General features: G+C 50.1%; 1 protein-coding gene across 7 annotated transcripts in view; it reads left to right on the top strand.

Moving 5' to 3' along the window:
* Positions 1-22447, top strand: part of LOC147099669 (CCR4-NOT transcription complex subunit 3-like) — a 114779-nt gene that overhangs the window by 51581 nt on the left and 40751 nt on the right. For all 7 annotated transcript variants that reach the window (XM_085969029.1, XM_085969030.1, XM_085969027.1 and 4 more), the window contains exon 3: positions 15046-15113. In XM_085969029.1, the coding sequence (XP_085825155.1) occupies positions 15089-15113 (25 nt within the window). In that variant the 5' untranslated portion in view covers positions 15046-15088. The remainder of the gene's footprint in view (positions 1-15045; positions 15114-22447) is intronic.

Raw genomic sequence — 22447 nt, 5'->3', positions numbered from 1 at the left:
TAAAGCAATCACATTCTTCCTATAGTGAGGCAACCAGAACTGCACACAGTACTCCAGCTGTGGCCTCACCAGCGTTTTGTACAGCTCCATCATAACCTCCCTGCTCTTATATTCTATGCCTCGGCTAATGAAGGCAAGTATCCCATATGCTTTTTTAACCACCTTATCTACCTGTTCCGCTGCCTTCAGGGATCTATGTACATGCACACCAAGGTCCCTCTGACCCTCTGTACTTCCTAGGGTCCTACCACTCATTGTGTACTCCCTTGCCTTATTTGTCTGTCCAAAATGCATCACCTCGCACTTTTCAGGGTTAAATTCCATTTGCCACTTTTCCGCCCATCTGACCAACTCATTTATATCTTCCTGTAGCCTGAGGCTTTCCTCCTCACAATTTACCACCCCACCAATTTTCGTGTCATCTGCGAACTTACTGATCATACCTTTTACATTCTCATCCAAATCATTTATGTAGATCACAAACAGCAAGGGACCCAGCACCGATCCCTGAGGTACCCCACTAGACACAGGCTTCCAGTCACAAAAGCAACCTTCGACCATCACCCTCTGCCTCCTGCCACTCAGCCAGTTTAGGATCCAACGCGCCAAGGCACCCTGGATCCCATGGGCTCTTACCTTCTTGACCAGTCTCCTATGCGGGACTTTGTCAAAAGCTTTACTGAAGTCCATGTAAACCACATCCACAGCATTTCCCTCATCCACACACCTAGTCACCCCCTCGAAAAATTCAATCAGATTTGTCAGACATGATTTACCCTTGACAAAGCCGTGCTGACTATCCCCGATTAATCCTTGCCTCTCCAAGTGGAGACTAATTTTGTCCCTCAGAATTTTTTCCAATAATTTCCCTACCACAGATGTTAGGCTCACTGGCCTGTAATTCCCTGGTTTATCCCTGCTACCCTTCTTGAATAATGGTACTACGTTAGCTGTTCTCCAGTCCTCTGGTACATCCCCTGTGGCCAGAGAGGTTCTGAAAATTTGTGTCAGAGCCCCTGCAATCTCCTCCCTTGCCTCACACAACAGCCTGGGATACATCTCGTCCGGGCCTGGGGATTTATCCACTTTTTGGCCTGCTAAAACCGCTAGTACCTCCTCCCTCTCGATGCTAATATGTTCAAGTATGTCACAGTCCCCTTGCCCGATTTCTATGTCTACATCATCTTTCTCCATAGTGAACACAGATGCAAAAAATTCATTTAAAACCCCGCCTACATCATCTGGCTCTACACACAGATTGCCACTTTGGTCCCTAATGGGCCCTACCCTTTCCCTGGTTATCCTCTTGCCCTTAATATACTTATAAAACATCTTAGGATTTTCCTTTATTTTGCTCGCCAGTGTTATTTCATGGCCCCTCCTCGCCCTCCTAATTTCTTTTTTAAGTATGCCCCTGCACTTTTTATACTCCTCTAGGGCTTCCTCCGTCTTTAGTCTTTTGTAACTGCCAAAAGCCCCCCTTTTTTTCCTAATGCATTTTTGTATATCCCTTGTCATCCAAGGTTCCCTTTGCTTGTTGGTCCCACCCTTGACCTTTACAGGAACATGTTGGCGTTGTACTCTCTCTATTTCCCTTCTGAAAGCCTCCCACTGCTTTGATGTGGATTTTCCTATAAGTAGCTGCTCCCAGTCCACTTTGGCCAGATCCTGCCTCATCATATTAAAATCGGCCATCCCCCAATTTAGAACCCTTATTTCCGGGCCGTCATTGTCTTTTTCCATGACCACCTTAAATCTCACCGAATTATGGTCACTGTCGCCAAAATGCTCTCCTACTGACACTTCCACCACTTGCCCGGCTACATTCCCTAGAATTAGGTCCAGTACCGCCCCCTCTCTTGTAGGACTTTCTACATGTTGGCTCAAAAAGCTCTCCTGGATGCACTTTAAGAATTCTGCACCCTCTAAGCCTTTCACACTCTGACTAACCCAATTAATATTGGGGAAGTTGAAATCCCCCACTATTATTACCCTATTATTTTCGCACTTCTCTGAGATTTGCCTACATATCTGTTCCTCTATCTCCCCCTGACTGTTTGGGGGCCTATAGTACACTCCCAGCAAGGTGCTTGCCCCCTTTTTGTTTTTAAGTTCTACCCATATGGCCTCATTAGAGGAACCCGCTAATATATCATCCCTCCTTACAGCAGTAATCGACTCCTTAATTAATATTGCAACACCCCCTCCCCTTTTACACCCCCCTCTGTCTCTCCTGAAGATTCTATACCCCGGAATATTGAGCTGCCAGTCCTGACCCTCCCTCAACCATGTCTCCGTGATAGCAACAATATCGTACTCCCATGTGTTCAACAACAACTTCAGTTCATCCACCTTATTTGCAAGACTCCTTGCATTAAAATAAATGCCTTCCAGCCTTGCCATATTTCCTTTTGCCCTCACATATTTTCTCTGCCTTCCCAGCTGACTTGTTTTTTCCTCTGTATTTGGCTGTAAATCACCCCCTACTATAGCTCCACTCTGTACCCCATCCCCCTGCCAAGTTAGTTTAAACCCCCCCCAGCAGTGCTAGCAAACCTCCCCGCAAAGATATTGGTCCCCCTCTGGTTCAGGTGTCTCTTTCAGATGAGACGTTAAACTGAGTCCCTTTCTGTCCGATCAGGTGACTAATTGATCCCATGGTACAATGTGAAGAAGAGTGGGGAGTTGTTTTGACGTAACAACAGAAAATGCTGGAAATACTCAGCAGGCCAGACAGCATCCATGGAGAGAGAAACAGAGTTAACGTTTCATTGTTTTGATGTCCTGGCCAACATTCCTCCCTCAACCAGTGGCACCAAAGTGAATTATCTGATCATTCATCTAGTTTCTGTTTGTGGAACTTTGCTGTGTATAAATTGACTGTCAAGTTTGCCTATAAAACAACAGTGACTGTACGTCAAAAGTAAACCCCTGGTTTGGGATGTCCTGAGGACATGATAAGCTGCTACATAAAGGCATGTTCTTTCCTTACACGTAAAGTGACTAGTTGTTCTGTCCTATGAACCATTTTCTGATGCCTGTATCTGCTCGGGTATCAGGCTATTAAATCTCTCCTATTGCCAGCTAGAAAGTTTGGTTTAGTGGACAGACAGGCTGGGGGATGTCTTTGTGAGTGAATGTGTGGAGGGTAAGCTGTTTTTATTTACCTTTATACTGGGAATTAAGGGAAGAAGAGAAAAAGAGAGAGCGCACATGGGGGTACATTAGAATCATAGAATGAATCAGCACAGGAGGCCATTCGGCCCATCGTGCCTGTGCCGGCTCTTTGGTAGAGCTCTCCAATTAGTCCCACCCCTCTGCTCTTTCCCCATAGCCCAGTCATTTTTTTTTCCTTCAGGTATTTATCCAATTCTTTTTTGAAGGTTACTATTGAATCTGCTTCCACCGCCCTTTCAGGCAGCGCATTCCAGATCACAACAACTCGCTGCAAAAAAATGTTTCCTCATCTCCCCTCTGGTTCTTTTGTCACCTTGAATCTGTGTCCTCTGGTTCCCGACCCTTCTACCACTGGAAACAGTTTCTCCTTATTTACTCTATCAAAACCATTCATGATTTTGAACACCTCCATCAAATCTCCTTTTAACCTTCTCTGCTCTGTGGAGAACAACCCCAGCTTCTCCAGTCCCTCTACATAACTGAAGTCCCGCATCCCTAGGACCATTCGAGTAAATATCTTCTGCATCCTCCCTAAAATGTGGTGCCCAGAATTGAATTATATATCCAGTTCCTCAAATACAGTGAGAAGGGTTACACTCGATCCACGGGCTCATTATAATTATCCAGAATTTGCTCATGGGAATCAAGGACTTGTTTGAAAGGAACAATAGTTTATGGGATAGTCTGCCCACACATGTGATCTCTCTGTATCTCCAACAGCTAATTATAATATATACTGAATATTATATAACCCAGTAACTAATCAAAGTACCCTGGTAATCCGGCAGCACCTGTTGTGATGCTGTGCAACTTCAGGTCGAATCACACGGTCGACATTAACTGGCGTTACCTCAGCCCACGCAGTGCAAACTCAGCTGGAGGCATGAGGAAGCAAACATTATCAAAAGTATTAACCAGCTGACAGGGAGTTAAAGGCTCTATTTCAGTCACAGGGTTCAGAGAGACAGTGTAAAAGTGGGAAATCAATTGTGGAGGCTCAGGTAGAATCCTATCATGGGTTTATGATGCCACCTGAATCGCCGGATTGATTACGAGACATCAGGAGGTGCCAGAGAATGTTCAAGTGTGTCTGTCTCCTTCTGTTTTCCTTCCCTGCTAATCACTGGTAGACACTACAGCCTCTGTTTGAGATTCAAACCTATATCTGGACCTTTCTGCCTGATTCAGTAGTAACTTTCAAAAGAGAATTGGATAAATACTTCAAGAGAAAAAAATGACAGGGCTATGGGGCAAGAGCAGAGGGGTGGGATTAATTGGAGAGCTCTACCAAAGAGCCAGCACAGGCAGGATGGGCCGAATGGCCTCCTCCTGTGCTGTGTCATTCTATGATTCTAATGTTTCCCCATGTGATCTCTTTCTCTTCTTCCCTTGATTCCCAGTGTGAAGGTAAATACAAGTTGTTGTTCCAAGCCATCTCCACACAGTTTAATGGCATAGATAACGGTGTTATAGAGCGAGCATCTGATTAGTGCATCAGTGTTAAATCATTCTCTCGGGTGTGGTGTGTTGCAGGGTATCTGATTCCAATTTTCACTTTGACGGTGCCTCTGACTGTAATCTGTTAGTTGTTATCTCTCTGCTAACTGTGTTTGCATTTAATCATGACTGCAACAGGGCATAGAAAGGCTAGGAGAATGAGCAGACAAGTTACAATGGAATTTAATAAGAGAAGTGTGAGGTGATGCATTTTGGCAGAAGGAACAGGGGGAGGCAATCAAGGACTTAATGGTGCAGTTTTAAAGAGTGTGCAGGGACAGAGGGAACTGGGAGTTAATGTGCATAGGTCCCTGAAGGTGGCGGGACATCTTCTTCTTCTTAGGCAGTCCCTTGGAACCAAGGATGACTTGCTTCCACATTAAGTTCTCAGGTGACTGATGAGTCCAATGCGGGATCTACAGTCTCTGTCACAGGTGGGGCAGATGGTGGTTGAAGGGGCGGGTGGGTGGGGTGCTTGGGTTGACGTACGCTCCTTGCGCTTGGCTTCCACTTGCTCCCGGCGAAGAGACTCAAGGTGTTTGGCGCCTTCCCGGATGCTTCTCCTCCACTTTGTGCGGTCTTGGGCCAGGGATTCCCAGGTGTCGATGGGGATGTTACACTTTTTCAAGGAGGCTTTGAGGGTGTCCTTGAAGCATTTCCTCTGCCCACCTGGAGCTCTCTTGCCGTGCCGGAGCTCCGAGTAGAGCGCTTGTTTTGGGAGTCTCGTATTGGGCATGTGGACAATGTGATCCGTCCATCGGAGCTGATCGAGCGTGGTCAAAGCTTCGATGCTGGGGATGTTGGCCTGAGCAAGAACACTGACGTTGGTGCGCCTATCCTGCCAAAGGATTTGCAGGATCTTGCAGAGGCAGCGTTGGTGGTACCTCTCCAGTGCTTTGAGGTGCCTGCTGTACATGGTCCATGTCTCTGAGGCATACAGTAGGGCGGGTATCACTGCTGCTCTGTAGACCATGAGCTTAGTGCCAGGTTTGAGGTCCTGGTCTTCAAACACTCTCTTCCTCAGGTGACCGAAGGCTGCACTGGCACACTGAAGGCGGTGTTGGACTTCGTCGTCGACGTCTGCCCTTGTTGACAGTAGGCTCCCGAGGTATGGAAAGTGGTCCACGTTGTCCAAAGCCTTGTCGTGGATTTTGATAATCGGGGGGCAGTACTGTGTGGCGGGGGCAGGTTGGTAGAGGACCTTTGTCTTACGGATGTTTAGTGTAAGGCCCATGCTCTCGTATGCTTCGGTGAAGGTGTTGACGATGGTTTGGAGCTCGACCTCCAAGTGAGCGCAGACGCAAGCATCGTCTGCATACTGTAATTCGACGACAGAGGACGGGACGACCTAGGATCTGGACTGGAGGTGACGGAGGTTGAACAGTTTCCCGTTTGTTCTGTAAATTAGCTCCACTCCAGTGGGGAGCTTACTGAGGGTGAGATGGAGCATTGCAGCAAGGAAGATCGAGAAGAGCGTTGGTGCGATGACACAGCCTTGTTTGACCCCGGTTTGTATGTGAATTGGGTCTGTGGTGGAACCGTTGGTCAGGATCACGGCTTGCATGTCGTCGTGAAGCAGGCGGAGGATGGTGACAAACTTTTGAGGGCAGCTGAATTTGAGGAGGACACTCCATAATCCCTCACGGTTGACAGTGTCGAAGGCCTTTGTGAGATCAAAGAAGGCCATGTACAGCGGTTGGTGCTGTTCCCTGCATTTCTCTTGTAATTGACGTGCGGTGAAGATCATGTCCATTGTGCCCCTTAGTGGGCGGAATCTGCATTGCGACTCTGGGAGGAGCTCTTCGGCCACAGGGAGAAGGCGATTGAGGAGGATTCTTGCGGCAGGACATACTGAGAGAGTGGTTAACAAAGCATATGGGATCTTGGGCTTCATAATAGAGGTATTGAGTACAAAAGTAGAGAAGTTATGCTGAACCTTTATAAAGCACTGGTTAGGCCACAACTGGAGTATTGTGTCCAGTTCTGGTCACTACACTTTAGGAAAGATGTGAAGGCCCTTGAGAGGGTGCAGAGGAGATTTACCAGAATGGTTCCGGGGATGGGGGATCTTAGCTACAAGGACAGGTTGGAGAAGCTGGATTTGTTTTCATTAGAGCAAAGGAGGTTGACGGGTGATTTGATAGAGGTGTACAAGATTATGACGGGTTTGGATAGGCTAGACGGGGAAAGGCTGTTCCCACTAGTTGATGGTACAAGGACTAGGGGACACAGATTTAAGGTTTTGGGCAAGGAATAGAGGGGGGATGTGAGGAAAAACTTTTTTACGCAGCGAGTGGTGATGACCTGGAACTCGCTGCCGACGGAAGTGGTGGAAGCGGAGACACTCAATGTTTTCAAGGGGAGACTGGATAGGCACTTGAGGGAAATAAACTTGCAGGGCTACGGGGATAGAGCGGGGGAATGGGACTGACTGGATTGCTCTACAGAGAGCCAGCACGGACTCCATGGGCCGAATGGCCTCCTTCTGTGCCGTTATGACTCTGATAGGAGTCCTTGTAGAATGTCACCATGGCTCAGTGGTAGCAACTCGTCTCTGAGTCTGAAGGTTGCAGGTTCAAGCCCCACTTAAGGCTGGCACTCTGGTGGGGTACTGAGGACTAGTCCTCCTGCTCTGGTGACTCAGGTGGATGCTAAAGATCCCATGGAACAATTTAAAGGCGTTCTCCTGGGGACTTGACCAACATTGTTCCCTCAGTAAGCATTTTGTGGGATCTGTCTGGTTTGGAAAATGGCTGCCATGTTTGCTCCATGATGATGTCACTGCTTTTCAAAGTGATGGGAAGCAATTGGAGATGTTTCTAAGAGACGTGATGAATTGCTATATAAAGCAGCTCCTACTAATTGAATAATGCAGTGTCCTGTGTTGCAGTGTGTCGGGTTGTGGTGTGTGTGTTAGTGTGTCGGGTTGTGGTGTGTGTTACAGTGTGTCGGGTTGTGGTATGTGTTACAATGTGTCGGGTTGTGGTATGTTACAGTGTGTCGGGGTTGTGGTGTGTGTCACAGTGTGTCGGGTTGTGGTGTGTGTGTTACAGTGTGTCGGGGTTGTGTGTGTGTTACAGTGTGTCGGGGTTGTGTGTGTCACAGTGTGTCGGGGTTGTGTGTGTGTTACAGTGTGTCGGGGTTGTGTGTGTCACAGTGTGTCGGGGTTGTGTGTGTGTCACAGTGTGTCGGGGTTGTGGTGTGTGTGTTACAGTGTGTCGGGGTTGTGTGTGTGTTACAGTGTGTCGGGGTTGTGTGTGTCACAGTGTGTCGGGGTTGTGGTATGTGTTACAGTGTGTCGGGGTTGTGTGTGTGTTAAAGTGTGTCGGGGTTGTGTGTGTTACAGTGTGTCGGGGTTGTGGTATGTGTTACAGTGTGTCGGGGTTGTGTGTGTGTTAAAGTGTGTCGGGGTTGTGGTGTGTTACAGTGTGTCGGGGTTGTGTGTGTGTTAAAGTGTGTCGGGGTTGTGTGTGTGTTACAGTGTGTCGGGGTTGTGGTGTGTTACAGTGTGTCGGGTTGTGGTGTGTGTGTTACAGTGTGTCGGGGTTGTGTGTGTGTTACAGTGTGTCGGGGTTGTGGTGTGTGTCACAGTGTGTCGGGGTTGTGGTGTGTGTTACAGTGTGTCGGGTTGTGGTGTGTGTTACAGTGTGTCGGGGTTGTGTGTGTGTTACAGTGTGTCGGGTTGTGTGTGTGTTACAGTGTGTCGGGGTTGTGTGTGTGTTACAGTGTGTCGTGGTTGTGTGTGTCACAGTGTGTCGGGGTTGTGGTGTGCGTTACAGTGTGTCGGGTTGTGGTGTGTGTGTTACAGTGTGTCGGGGTTGTGGTGTGTGTCACAGTGTGTCGGGGTTTGTGTGTTACAGTGTGTCGGGGTTGTGTGTGTCACAGTGTGTCGGGGTTGTGGTGTGTGTTACAGTGTGTCGGGGTTGTGTGTGTCACTGTCGGGGTTGTGTGTGTCACAGTGTGTCGGGGTTGTGTGTGTGTTACAGTGTGTCGGGGTTGTGTGTGTCACAGTGTGTCGGGGTTGTGGTGTGTGTGTTACAGTGTGTCGGGGTTGTGTGTGTCACTGTCGGGGTTGTGTGTGTCACAGTGTGTCGGGGTTGTGTGTGTGTTACAGTGTGTCGGGGTTGTGTGTGTCACAGTGTGTCGGGGTTGTGGTGTGTGTTACAGTGTGCCGGGGTTGTGTGTGTTACAGTGTGTCGGGGTTGTGTGTGTGTTACAGTGTGTCAAGTTGTGTGTGTGTTACAGTGTGTCGGGGTTGTGGTGTGTGTTACAGTGTGTCGGGGTTGTGTGTGTTACAGTGTGTCGGGATTGTGTGTGTGTTACAGTGTGTCGGGGTTGTGTGTGTTACAGTGTGTCAGGTTGTGTGTGTGTTACAGTGTGTCGGGGTTGTGTGTGTCACTGTGTCGGGGTTGTGGTGTGTGTTACAGTGTCGGGGTTGTGGTGTGTGTTACAGTGTGTCGGGATTGTGTGTGTGTAACAGTGTGTCGGGGTGTGTGTTACAGTGTGTCGGAGTTGTGTGTGTGTCACAGTGTGTCGGGGTTGTGTGTGTGTTACAGTGTGTCAGGTTGTGTGTGTGTTACAGTGTGTCGGGGTTGTGTGTGTTACAGTGTGTCGGGGTTGTGTGTGTTACAGTGTGTCGGGGTTGTGGTGTGTGTTACAGTGTGTCGGGGTTGTGTGTGTGTTACAGTGTGTCGGGGTTGTGTGTGTTACAGTGTGTCGGGGTTGTGTGTGTTAGTGTGTCGGGGTTGTGTGTGTTCCAGTGTGTCGGGGTTGTGTGTGTGTTACAGTGTGTCGGGTTTGTGGTGTGTGTGTTACAGTGTGTCGGGTTGTGTGTGTGTTACAGTGTGTCGGGTTGTGGTGTGGTGTGTGTGTTTAAGCAGTTAGTCACACCGCAGGCAAAGGTTGCACAGGCAGAAAGGGAATCGGTGACCAACAGGCAGAGTACTAGGCATAGGCAGGTAATGCAGGGGTCCCCTGTAGCCATCCCCCTCTCAAACAGATATACCACTTTGGATACTGATGGGGGGGATGACTTACCAGGGGAAGGCAGCAGCAGCCAACTTCCTGGCACCAGGGGTGGTTCTACTGCACAGGACGGGAGGAAAAAGAGTGGGAGAGCTATAGTGATAGGGGATTCTATTGTAAGGGGAATAGATAGGTGTTTCTGCGGCCGCAAACGAGACTCCAGGATGGTGTGTTGCCTCCCTGGTGCAAGGGTCAAGGATGTCTCAGAGCGGCTGCAGAACATTTTGGAAAGGGAAGGTGAACAGCCAGTTGTCGTGGTGCATATAGGTACCAACGATATAGGTAAAAACCAGGATGAGGTCCAGTGTCACGTGCTAGTCAGTGTAGAAATAGAAGGATATTTCAGATGAATACGTGGCTAGAGGAATGGTGCAAGGGGGAGGGATTCAAATTCCTGGGACATTGGAACTGGTTCTGGGGGAGTTGGGACCAGTACAAAACGGACGCTTAGCACCTGGGCAGGGCCGGGACCAATGTCCTAGGGGGAGTGTTTGCTAGTGCTCTGGGGGAGGGTTTAAACTAAAATGGCAGGGGGTTGGGAACCTGAGCGGGGAGACAGAGGAAAGGGAAACAAGGATAAAAGCAAAAGACAGGAAGGAGAAAAGCAAAAGTGGCAGACAGAGAAATCACAGTTTTAAATCAAACATGGCCACAGTAAATAATAATTCTAAAAGATGTTAGAGCGTTAAAAAAACAAGCCTGAAGGCTTTGTGTCGAATGCGAGGAGCATTCGTAATAAGGTGGATGAATTAGCTGCGCAAATAGAGGTAAACGAATATGATTTGATTGGGATTACGGAAACATGGCTCCAGGGTGGCCAGGGCTGGGAACTCAACATCCAGGGGTATTCAATATTCAGGAAAGATAGGCAGAAAGGAAAAGGAGGTGGGGTAGCATTGCTGGTTAAAGAGGGGATTAACACAATTGTAAGGAAGGATATTAGCTCTGATGATGTGGAATCTGTATGGGTAGAACTGAGAAATACCAAGGGGCAGAAAACGTTATTGGGAGTGGTATATAGACCTCCAAACAGTAATGCAGAGGTCGGGGATGGCATTAAAAGGGAAATTAGAGAAGCGTGCAATAAGGGCACAGCAGTTATCATGGGTGACTTTAATCTACATATAGATTGGGCTAACCAAATTAGTAACAATACTGTGGAGGAGGAATTCCTGGAGTGTATACGGGATGGTTTCCTGGACCAATATGTCGAGGAACCAACTAGAGATCAGGTCATCTTAGACTGGGTATTATGTAATGAGAAAGGATTAATTTGCAATCTTGTTGTGCAAGGCCCCTTGGGTCGGAGCGATCATAATATGATAGAATTCTTCATTAAGATGGAGAGTGAAGTAGTTGACTCAGAGACTAGGGTCCTGAATTTAAATAAAGGAAACTACGATGGTATGAGGCGCGAGTTGGGTAGGTTTGATTGGGGAATGTCACTCAAAGGGTTGACGGTGGATAGGCAATGGCAAGCATTCAAAGATCGCATGGATGAACTACAGAATTTGTTCATCCCAGTTTGGCATAAAAATAAAACAAAAAAGGTGACTCAACCGTGGCTAACAAGGGAAATTAGAGATAGCATAAGATCCAAGGAGAGGACATATAAATTGGCCAGAAAAAGCAGTAAACCTGAGGATTGGGAGCAGTTTAGGATTCAACAAAGGAGGACAAAGGGATTAATTAAGAGGGGGAAAATAGAGTATGAGAGTAAGCTGTCAGGGAACATAAAAACTGACTGTAAAAGCTTTTATAGATATGTGAAGAGAAAAAGATTGGTGAAGTCAAGTGTAGGTCCCTTGCAGTCAGAATCAGGGGAATTTATAATGGGGAACAAAGAAATGGTAGACTAATTAAATACATACTTTGGTTCTGTCTTCACAAAGGAGGACACAAATAACCTCCCAGAGATGTCGGGGAACATAGGGTCTAATGAAAGGAAGGAACTGATAGAAATCAGTATTTGTAGGGAAATGGTGTTAGAGAAATTGACGGGATTGAAGGCCGATAAATCCCCAGGGCCTGATAATCTACATCCTAGGGTACTTAAGGAAGTGGCCCTAGAAATAGTGGATGCATTGCTGGTCATCTTCCAAAATTCAATAAACTCTGGAACAGTACCCATGGATTGGCGGGTAGCTAATGTTACCCCACTGTTCAAAAAAGGTGGTAGAGAGAAAACGGGGAATTACAGACCGGTAAGCCTGACATTGGTAGTGGGGAAAATGCTAGAGTCCATTATAAAAGATGTAATAGCAGAGCACTTGGAAAACAGTGACCGGATCGGACAAAGTCAACATGGATTTACAAAAGGTAAATCGTGCTTGACTAATCTACTGGAATTATTTGAGGATGTAACTGGTAAAATAGATAAGGGAGAACCAGTGGATGTGGTGTATTTGGACTTTCAAAAGGCTTTTGATAAGGTCCCGCATAAGAGATTAGCATGTAAAGTTAAGGCACATGGGATTGGGGGCAAGGTATTGACTTGGATAGAGAACTGGTTGGCAGACAGAAAGCAAAGAGTTGGAATAAACGGGTCTTTTTCCAAGTGGCAGGCAGTGACTAGTGGGGTACCGCAGGGATCGGTCCTTGGATCCCAGCTATTCACAATATATATTAATGATCTGGACGAGGGAACTAGATGTAATATCTCCAAGTTTGCAGGCGACACAAAGCTGGGTGGGCGTGTGTGCTGTGAGGAGGATGCCGAGAAACTCCAGTATGATTTGGATAGGTTGGGTGATTGGGCAGAAGCATGGCAGATGCAATATAACGTGGATAAATGCGAGGTTATCCACTTTGGTGTCAAAAACAAGAAGGCAGATTATTATCTGAATGGCAATAGATTGGGAGAAGGGGAAGTGCAACGAGACCTGGGCGTCCTTGTGCACCAGTCGCTGAAGGTAAGCATGCAGGTGCAGCAGGCGGTTAAGAAGGCAAATGGTATGTTGGCCTTCGTAGCGAGAGGATTTGAGTACAGGAACAAGGATGTCTTGCTGCAGTTGTACAGGGCCTTGGTGAGACCACATCTTGAGTATTGTGTGCAGTTTTGGTCACCTTATCTGAGGAAGGATGTTTTTGCCATGGGAGGAGTGCAGCGAAGATTCACCAGGCTGATACCTGGGATGGCAGGAATGACGTATGAGGAGAGATTGTGTCGATTGGGCTTGTACTCGCTGGAGTTTAGAAGAATGAGAGGGGATCTCATTGAAACTTATAAAATTCTAACAGGACTAGACAGACTAGATGCAGGAAGGATGTTCCCGATGGTCGGGGAGTCCAGAACCAGGGGTCACAGTCTAAGGATAAGGGGTAAGCCATTTAGGACAGAGATGAGGAGGAATTTCTTCACCCAGAGAGTGGTGAACCTGTGGAATTCTCTACCACAGAAGGCAGTAGAGGCCAATTCATTAAATATATTCAAGAAGGAGTTGGATATATTTCTTGAGGCTAAAGTGATCAAGGGATATGGGGAGAAGGCAGGGACAGGGTACTGAATTTGGATGATCAGCCATGATCTCATTGAATGGCGGTGCAGGCTCAAGGGGCCGAATGGCCTACTCCTGCTCCTATCTACTATGTTTCTATGTTACAGTGTGTCGGGTTGTGTGTGTGTTACAGTGTGTCAGGGTTGTGTGTGTTGCAGTGTGTTGGGGTTGTGGCGTGTGTTACAGTGTGTTGGGTTGTGTGTGTTACAGTGTGTCGGGGTTGTGTGTGTTACAGTGTGTTGGGGTTGTGGTGTGTGTTACAGTGTGTTGGGGTTGTGTGTGTTACAGTGTGTCGGGGTTGTGTGTGTTACAGTGTGTCGGGTTGTGTGTGTTACAGTGTGTCGGGTTTGTGTGTGTGTTAGTGTGTCGGGGTTGTGGTGTGTGTTACAGTGTGTCGGGTTGTGTGTGTTACAGTGTGTCGGGGTTGTGTGTTACAGTGTGTCGGGTTGTCTGTTACAGTGTGTCGGGGTTGTGTGTGTGTTGCAGTGTGTTGGGGTTGTCTGTGTTACAGTGTGTCGGGTTGTGTGCGTGTTACAGCGTGTCGGGTTTGTGTGTGTTACAGTGTGTCGGGGTTGTGTGTGTTACAGTGTGTCGGGGTTGTGTGTGTTACAGTGTGTCGGGGTTGTGTGTGTTACAGTATGTCGGGTTGTGTGTGTGTTACAGTGTGTCGGGTTGTGTGTGTTACAGCGTGTCGGGGTTGTGTGTGTTACAGTGTGTCGGGTTGTGTGTGTGTTACAGCGTGTCGGGGTTGTGTGTGTTACAGTGTGTCGGGTTGTGTGTGTTACAGTGTGTCGGGGTTGTGTGTGTTACAGTGTGTCGGGGTTGTGTGTGTTACAGCGTGTCGGGTTGTGTGTGTGTTACAGTGTGTCGGGTTGTGTGTGTGTTACAGTGTGTCGAGGTTGTCTGTGTTACAGCGTGTTGGGGTTGTGTGTGTTACAGTGTGTCGGGTTGTGTGTGTGTTACAGCGTGTCGGGGTTGTGTGTGTTACAGTGTGTCGGGTTGTGTGTGTGTTACAGCGTGTCGGGGTTGTGTGTGTTACAGTGTGTCGGGTTGTGTGTGTTACAGCGTGTCGGGGTTGTGTGTGTTACAGTGTGTCGGGTTGTGTGTTACAGTGTGTCGGGTTGTGTGTGTGTTACAGCGTGTCGGGGTTGTGTGTGTTGCAGTGTGTCGGGGTTGTGTGTGTTACAGTGTGTCGGGGTTGTGTGTGTTAGTGTGTCGGGGTTGTGTGTGTGTTACAGTGTGTCGGGGTTGTGTGTTACAGTGTGTTGGGTTGTGTGTGTGTTACAGTGTGTCGGGTTTGTGTGTGTTAGTGTGTCGGGGTTGTGTGTATTACAGTGTGTCGGGGTTGTGTGTGTGTTGCAGTGTGTCGGGGTTGTGTGTGTGTTACAGTGTGTCGGGTTGTGTGTGTTACAGTGTGTCGGGGTTGTGTGTGTGTTGCAGTGTGTCGGGGTTGTGTGTGTTACAGTTTGTCGGGGTTGTGTGTTTTACAGTGTGTCGGGGTTGTGTGTGTGTTACAGTGTGTCGGGGTTGTGTGTGTGTTGCAGTGTGTCGGGGTTGTGGTGTGTGTTACAGTTTGTCGGGGTTGTGTGTGTTACAGTGTGTCGGGGTTGTGTGTGTGTTACAGTGTGTCGGGGTTGTGTGTGTGTTACAGTGTGTCGGGTTGTGTGTGTTACAGTGTGTCGGGGTTGTGGTGTGTGTGTGTGTGTTGCAGTGTATCGGGGTTCTGTATATGGTTGATGTCTCTGGCTGTTATTTATCTGTTATGGTTTTTACTGCTTGCTTGATTCTGCTGGCTCTATTTAATGATGTGCTGCAGCGTCACTGACTGTAAATTCTCTCTGTGTTACAGCGCACTGGAGCATGGTTTTAAGGCACTGACTGATCGTTCAGTCATGGCTGATAAAAGGAAATTACAAGGTAAGAGATTGGCCTGGGAATAAGAACATAAGAAATAGGAGCAGGAGTCGGCCATTTGGTCCCTCGAGCCTGCTCCGCCATTCAATAAGATCATGGCTGATCTTCTATCTGAACTCCACTTTCCTGCACTATCCCCATATCCCTTGATTCCCTTACTATCCAAAAATCTATACTCAACGACTGAGCCTCCACAGCCCTCTGGGGTAGAGAATTCCAAAGATTCACCACCCTCTGAGTGAAGACATTTCTCCTCATCTCAGTCCTAAATGGCCGACCCCTTATTCTGAGACTGTGACCCCTGGTTCTAGACTCCCCAGCCAGGGGAAACATCCTCCCTGCATCTACCCTGTCAATCCCTGTAAGAATTTTGTATGTTTCAATGAGATCACCTCGCATTCTTCTAAACTCTAGAGAATATAGGCCTAGTCTACGCAATCTGTCCTCATAGGACAATCCTCCCATCCCAGGAACCAGTCTGGTGAACCTTTGTTGCACTCCCTCTATGGCAAGTATATCCTTCCTTAGGTAAGGAGACCAAAACTGTACACAATACTCCAGGTGTGGTCTCACCAGGGCCCTATATAATTGCAGTAAGACGTCTTTACTCTTATACTCAAATCCTCTTGTAATAAAGGCCAACATACCATTTGCTTTCTTAATTGCTTGCTGTACCTGCAAGGTAACTTTCAGTGATTCGTGTACAAGGACACCCAGAACACCAACATTTCCCAATCTCTCACCGGTTAAAAAATACTCTGCTTTTCTATTTTTCCTACCAAAGTGGATAACTTCACATTATATTCCATTTGCCATGTTCTTGCCCACTCATTTAGCCTGTCTATATCCCCTTGAAGCCTCCTTGCATCCTCCTCACAACTTACATTCCCACCCAGCTTTGTATCATCAGCAAACTTGGATATATTACATTTGGTCCCCTCATCCAAATCATTGATGTAGATTGTGAATAGCTGAGGCCCAAGCACTGATCCTTGTGGTACCCCACTAGTTACAGCCTGCCAACCCGAAAATTCCTCCTCTGTTTTCTGTCCATTAACCAATCCTTAATCCATGCAAGTAAACTACCCCCAATCCCAGGAGCCATAATTTTGTTTAATAACCTCTTGTGTGGCACCTTATTAAATGCCTTATGAAAATCCAAATACACCACATCCACTGGTTCCCCTTATCTATTCTGCGAGTTACAACCTCAAAAACTCTTAACGATTTCCCTTTCATAAACCCGTGTTGACTCTGCCCAATCCTATTATTATTTTCTAAGTGCCCTGTTACCACGTCCTTAATAATAGATTCTAGCATTTTCCCTACTACTGATGTCAGGCTAACTGGTCTGTAGTTCCCCGTTTTTTCTCTTCCCTCCTTTCTTAAATAGTGGGGTTACATTTGTTACCTTTCAATCCGTGGGAACTGTTCTAGAATCTATGGAATTTTTGAAAATGACAACCAATGCATCCACTATCTCTGTAGCCACCTCTTTCAAAACCCTAGGATGTAGGCCATCAGGTCATGGGATTTATCGACTTTCAATCCCATTAATTTCTCCAGTACTATTTTTTTACTAATACTAATTTCTTCCAGTTCCTCAGTCTCGCTGGACCCTTGGTTCTCCACTATTTCCGGGAAGTTTTTTGCATCTTCTTCCGTGAAGACTGACACAAAGTATTTGTTTAATTTCTCTGCCATTTCCTTATTCCCCATTATAATTTCTCCTGTCTCAGCCTGTAAGGGACCCACATTTACTTTCGCCAATCTTTTCCTTTTTACATACCTATAGAAGCTTTTACATCTTTTTTTATGTCTCTCGCTACTTTACTCTCATATTCTATTTTTCCTTTCTTTATCAATTTCTTGGTCCTCTATTGCTGAATTCTAAAATTCTCCCAATCTTCAGGCTTACTACTCTTTTTGGCAACATTATACGCCTCTTCCTTTGATTTAATACCAGCTTTAACTTCTCTTGTTAGCCACGGATGGACCACTTTTCCTGTGGGGTTTTTGTGCCTTAAAGGAATGTATATTTGTTGTAAATTATGTATTAATTCTTTTAATGCTAGCCATTGCTTGTCTAGCATCATACCTTTTAATGTAGTTTCCCAATCTACCTTAGCTAACTCGCCCCTCGTACCTACATAGTTTGCTTTGTTTGATTTAAGACCCTAGTTTCGGATTTAACTAAATCATTTTCAAACTCAATCATATTATGGTCACTCTTCCCTAAAGGCCCCTTTACTACAAGGTTATTAATTAACCCTTTCTCGTTGCACAATACTAGATCTAAAATAGCCTGTTCCCTAGTTGGTTCCTCAACATACTGATCTAGAAAACTATCTTGCATACATTGCATGAATTTGTCCTCCACACTATTACTGCAAACTTGGTTTGCCCAGTCTATATGTAGATTAAAGTCCCGCATGATTATTGTATTACCCTTGTTACATGCACCTCTAATTTCCTGATTTAGACTCTGCCCTACATTCCAACTACTGTTTGGGGCCTATAAACAACTCCCACCAATGTTTTCTGCCCCTTGCTGTTTCTTAGCTCCACCCAAACGGATTCTACTTCTTGATTTTCGGAGCTAAGATCCTTTCTCTCTACTGTCTTTATCCCATCCTTTATTATCAGAGCTACCCCTCCTCCTTTTCCATTTTGCCTTCTCTTCTAAAAGTTAAGTACCCTGGAATATTTAGTTCCCAATCTTGTCCACTTTGCAACCATCATGTCTCCGTAATGGCTATTAGATCAAACCTATTCATTTCTATCTGCGCTATTAATTCATCTATTTTGTTGCGAATAGTGACATTTTTTGGGGAGGTGAGGGGGGATTAACATTCATGGTGGCAGCAGTATGCTTTCCTGTCACCCTGATCTGGTCTCTCTGATTCATCGAATGGTTACAGCACAGAAGGAGGCCATTCCGCCCGTCAAGCCGTTGCCAGCTCTGCCAGAGCACTTCAGCTAGTCCCACTCCCCCGCCCTTTCCCTGGAGCCCTGCAAATTTTTTTCCTTTATAGAAACATAGAAGATAGCAGCAGGAGTAGGCCATTCGGCCCCTCGAGCCTGCTCCGCCATTTAATGAGATCATGGCTGATCATCCAAATTCAGTACCCTGTCCCTGCTTTCTCCCCATATCCCTTGATCCCTTTAGCCTTAAGAAATATATCTAACTCCTTCTTGAATATATTTAATGAATTGGCCTCAACTGCCTTCTGTGGTAGAGAATTCCACAGGTTCACCACTCTCTGGGTGAAGAAATTCCTCCTCATCTCTGTCCTAAATGGCTTACCCCTTATCTTTAGATACTTATCCAATTCCCCTTTGAAAGATTGGAGTTGGTGTTGGATAAGCCCCGTCATGCAGCACCATCAGGTCGCCAGTAACTGCAGTGTCTCTGTTCCTCCATCCCCACTCCGTGACTTCCCCTTGGGACTTTTGCTGCACGTCATCCGTTTGCAGCTCTTCCCCGCTCCACTCATCAGCTCCTGCTCTGCAGTGAGCGGGGTTTGATTCCCTCTAACTAAAGGATCAGTAACAGTGAGTGAAAAGTTAATTTAGGCTGGTTTATAAAACACCACCGCCGATTCGTAATAGTAGGCGATGGGATTCCCAGAGCAGCAGCTTTATATTTTCACGTCTAGATTTTAAGTTCCATGTTGGTTACCAGTCTACCGATCAACTCATTTTGCCAGTGGGTTTTACTGCACTTCTGACAGAGTGTGCAGCTAATGTGTTGATTAGTTTTAATTCAGAACTGGAATGGTGACCTAACAGCAGGCTCAGCGACAATCCGCGGTGTTTTTATATTGACAGTATACAGTGGGTGCCAGGTGTGTGCTCCTCCCTCTGCAAACATTCAGTGTGAAGTAGGTACTCCAAACACTGAATTACTGAGTCCCAAATGTGGCCATTGGAGGCAGTGGAAAGCAGAGAGTTCAGTAGATCCAGGGGCTCTGAGAGGGAAAGGTGCGGGAGGAGCGGGGACACTGAGCGGGAGGAGCGGGGACTGAGCGGGAGGAGCGGGGACTCTGAGCGAGAGGAGCGAGGACTCTGAGCAGGAGGAGCGGGGACTCTGAGCGGGAGGAGCGAGGACTCTGAGAGGAGGAGCGGGGACTCTGAGAGGAGGAGCGGGGACTCGGAGCGGGAGGAGCGGGGACTTTGAGCGAGAGGAGCGAGGACTCTGAGCGGGAGGAGCGGGGACTCTGAGCGGGAGGAGCGGGGACTCTGAGCGGGAGGAGCGGGGACTGAGCGAGAGGAGCGAGGACTCTGAGCGGGAGGAGCGGGGACTCTGAGCAGGAGGAGCGGGGACTCTGAGCGGGAGGAGCGGGGACTGAGCGAGAGGAGCGAGGACTCTGAGCGGGAGGAGCGGGGACTCTGAGCGAGAGGAGCGAGGACTCTGAGCGGGAGGAGCGAGGACTCTGAGCGGGAGGAGCGAGGACTCTGAGCGGGAGGAGTGGGGACTCTGAGCGGGAGGAGCGGGGACTCTGAGCGGGAGGAGCGGGGACTCAGAGGAGGAGCGGGGACTCTGAGCGAGAGGAGCGAGGACTCTGAGCGGGAGGAGCGGGGACTCTGAGCGGGAGGAGCGAGGACTCTGAGCGGGAGGAGCGGGGACTCTGAGCGGGAGGAGCGGGGACTCTGAGCGGGAGGAGCGAGGACTCTGAGCGGGAGGAGCGAGGACTCTGAGCGGGAGGAGCGGGGACTGAGCGGGAGGATCGGGGACTCTGAGCGGGAGGAGCGGGGACTCTGAGCGAGAGGAGCGAGGACTCTGAGCGGGAGGAGCGAGGACTCTGAGCGGGAGGAGCGAGGACTCTGAGCGGGAGGAGCGGGGACTCGGAGAGGAGGCGCGGGGACTGAGCGGGAGGAGCGGGGACTCAGCGGGAGGAGCGGGAACTGAGCGGGAGGATCGGGGACTCTGAGAGGAGGAGCGGGGACTCTGAGAGGAGGAGCGAGGACTCTGAGCGAGAGGAGCGAGGACTCTGAGCGGGAGGAGCGAGGACTCTGAGCGAGAAGAGCGGGGACTCTGAGCGAGAGGAGCGAGGACTCTGAGCGGGAGGAGCGGGGACTCTGAGCGGGAAGAGCGAGGACTCTGAGCGGGAGGAGCGGGGACTCTGAGCGGGGACTCTGAGCGGGAGGAGCGAGGACTCTGAGCGGGAGGAGCGGGGACTGAGCGGGAGGATCGGGGACTCTGAGCGGGAGGAGCGGGGACTCGGAGCGAGGACTCTGAGCGGGAGGAGCGGGGACTCGGAGAGGAGGCGCGGGGACTGAGCGGGAGGAGCGGGGACTCTGAGCGGGAGGAGCGGGAGGAGCGGGGACTGAGCGGGAGGATCGGGGACTCTGAGAGGAGGAGCGGGGACTCTGAGAGGAGGAGCGGGGACTCTGAGCGGGAGGAGCGGGGACTCTGAGAGGAGGAGCGGGGACTCTGAGCGAGAGGAGCGAGGACTCTGAGCGGGAGGAGCGGGGACTCTGAGCGGGAGGAGCGGGGACTCTGAGCGAGAGGAGCGAGGACTCTGAGCGGGAGGAGCGGGGACTCTGAGAGGAGGAGCGAGGACTCTGAGCGGGGACTGAGCGGGAGGAGCGGGGACTCTGAGCGAGAGGAGCGAGGACTCTGAGCGGGAGGAGCGGGGACTCTGAGCGGGAGGAGCGGGGACTCTGAGCGGGAGGAGCGAGGACTCGGAGCGGGGACTGAGCGAGAGGAGCGAGGACTCTGAGAGGAGGAGCGGGGACTCTGAGCGGGAGGAGCGGGGACTCGGAGCGGGAGGAGCGGGGACTCTGAGCGAGAGGAGCGAGGACTCTGAGCGGGAGGAGCGGGGACACTGAGCGGGAGGAGCGGGGACTGAGCGAGAGGAGCGAGGACTCTGAGAGGAGGAGCGGGGACTCTGAGCGGGGACTGAGCGAGAGGAGCGAGGACTCTGAGCAGGAGGAGCGAGGACTCTGCGCGGGAGGAGCGGGGACTCTGAGCGAGAGGAGCGAGGACTCTGAGCGGGAGGAGCGAGGACTCTGAGCGGGAGGAGCGGGGACTCTGAGCGGGAGGAGCGGGGACTCAGAGGAGGAGCGGGGACTCTGAGCGAGAGGAGCGAGGACTCTGAGCGGGAGGAGCGGGGACTCTGAGCGAGAGGAGCGAGGACTCTGAGCGGGAGGAGCGGGGACTCTGAGCGAGAGGAGCGAGGACTCTGAGCGGGAGGAGCGAGGACTCTGAGCGGGAGGAGCGGGGACTCTGAGCGGGAGGAGCGAGGACTCTGAGCGGGAGGAGCGGGGACTGAGCGGGAGGATCGGGGACTCTGAGAGGAGGATCGGGGACTCTGAGCGGGAGGAGCGAGGACTCTGAGCGAGAGGAGCGGGGACTCTGAGCGAGAGAAGCGAGGACTCTGAGCGGGAGGAGCGGGGACTCTGAGCGGGAGGAGCGAGGACTCTGAGCGGGAGGAGCGGGGACTCTGAGCGGGAGGAGCGGGGACTCTGAGCGGGAGGAGCGGGGACTGAGCGGGAGGATCGGGGACTCTGAGCGGGAGGAGCGGGGACTCGGAGCGAGGACTCTGAGCGGGAGGAGCGGGGACTCGGAGAGGAGGCGCGGGGACTGAGCGGGAGGAGCGGGGACTGAGCGGGAGGAGCGGGGACTGAGCGGGAGGAGCGGGGACTCTGAGCGGGAGGAGCGGGGACTCTGAGCGAGAGGAGCGAGGACTCTGAGCGAGAGGAGCGAGGACTCTGAGCGGGAGGAGCGGGGACTCTGAGCGGGAGGAGCGGGGACTCTGAGCGAGAGGAGCGAGGACTCTGAGCGGGAGGAGCGGGGACTGAGCGGGAGGAGCGGGGACTCTGAGCGGGAGGAGCGGGGACTCTGAGAGGAGGAGCGAGGACTCTGAGTGGGAGGAGCGGGGACTGAGCGGGAGGAGCGAGGACTCTGAGCGGGAGGAGCGGGGACTCTTGAGAGGAGGAGCGAGGACTCTGAGCGGGAGGATCGGGGACTGAGCGGGAGGAGCGAGGACTCTGAGCGGGAGGAGCGGGGACTCTGAGCGAGAGGAGCGAGGACTCTGAGCGGGAGGAGCGGGGACTCTGAGCGGGAGGAGCGAGGACTCTGAGCGAGAGGAGCGAGGACTCTGAGCGAGAGGAGCGGGGACTCTGAGCGAGAGGAGCGAGGACTCTGAGCGGGAGGAGCGGGGACTCTGAGCGGGAGGAGCGGGGACTCTGAGCGAGAGGAGCGAGGACTCTGAGCGGGAGGAGCGGGGACTCTGAGCGGGAGGAGCGAGGACTCTGAGCGGGAGGAGCGGGGACTCTGAGCGAGAGGAGCGAGGACTCTGAGCGGGAGGAGCGGGGACTCTGAGCGGGAG

The sequence above is a fragment of the Somniosus microcephalus genome, chromosome 28 (genome assembly GCF_052327205.1).
Source record: "Somniosus microcephalus isolate GS21.2 chromosome 28, FLI_Smic_1.0, whole genome shotgun sequence".
NCBI classification, from domain to species: Eukaryota; Metazoa; Chordata; class Chondrichthyes; order Squaliformes; family Somniosidae; genus Somniosus; species Somniosus microcephalus.
Note: the sequence above shows the minus strand (reverse complement) of the source record. Positions and strands in the feature narration are given on the sequence as shown.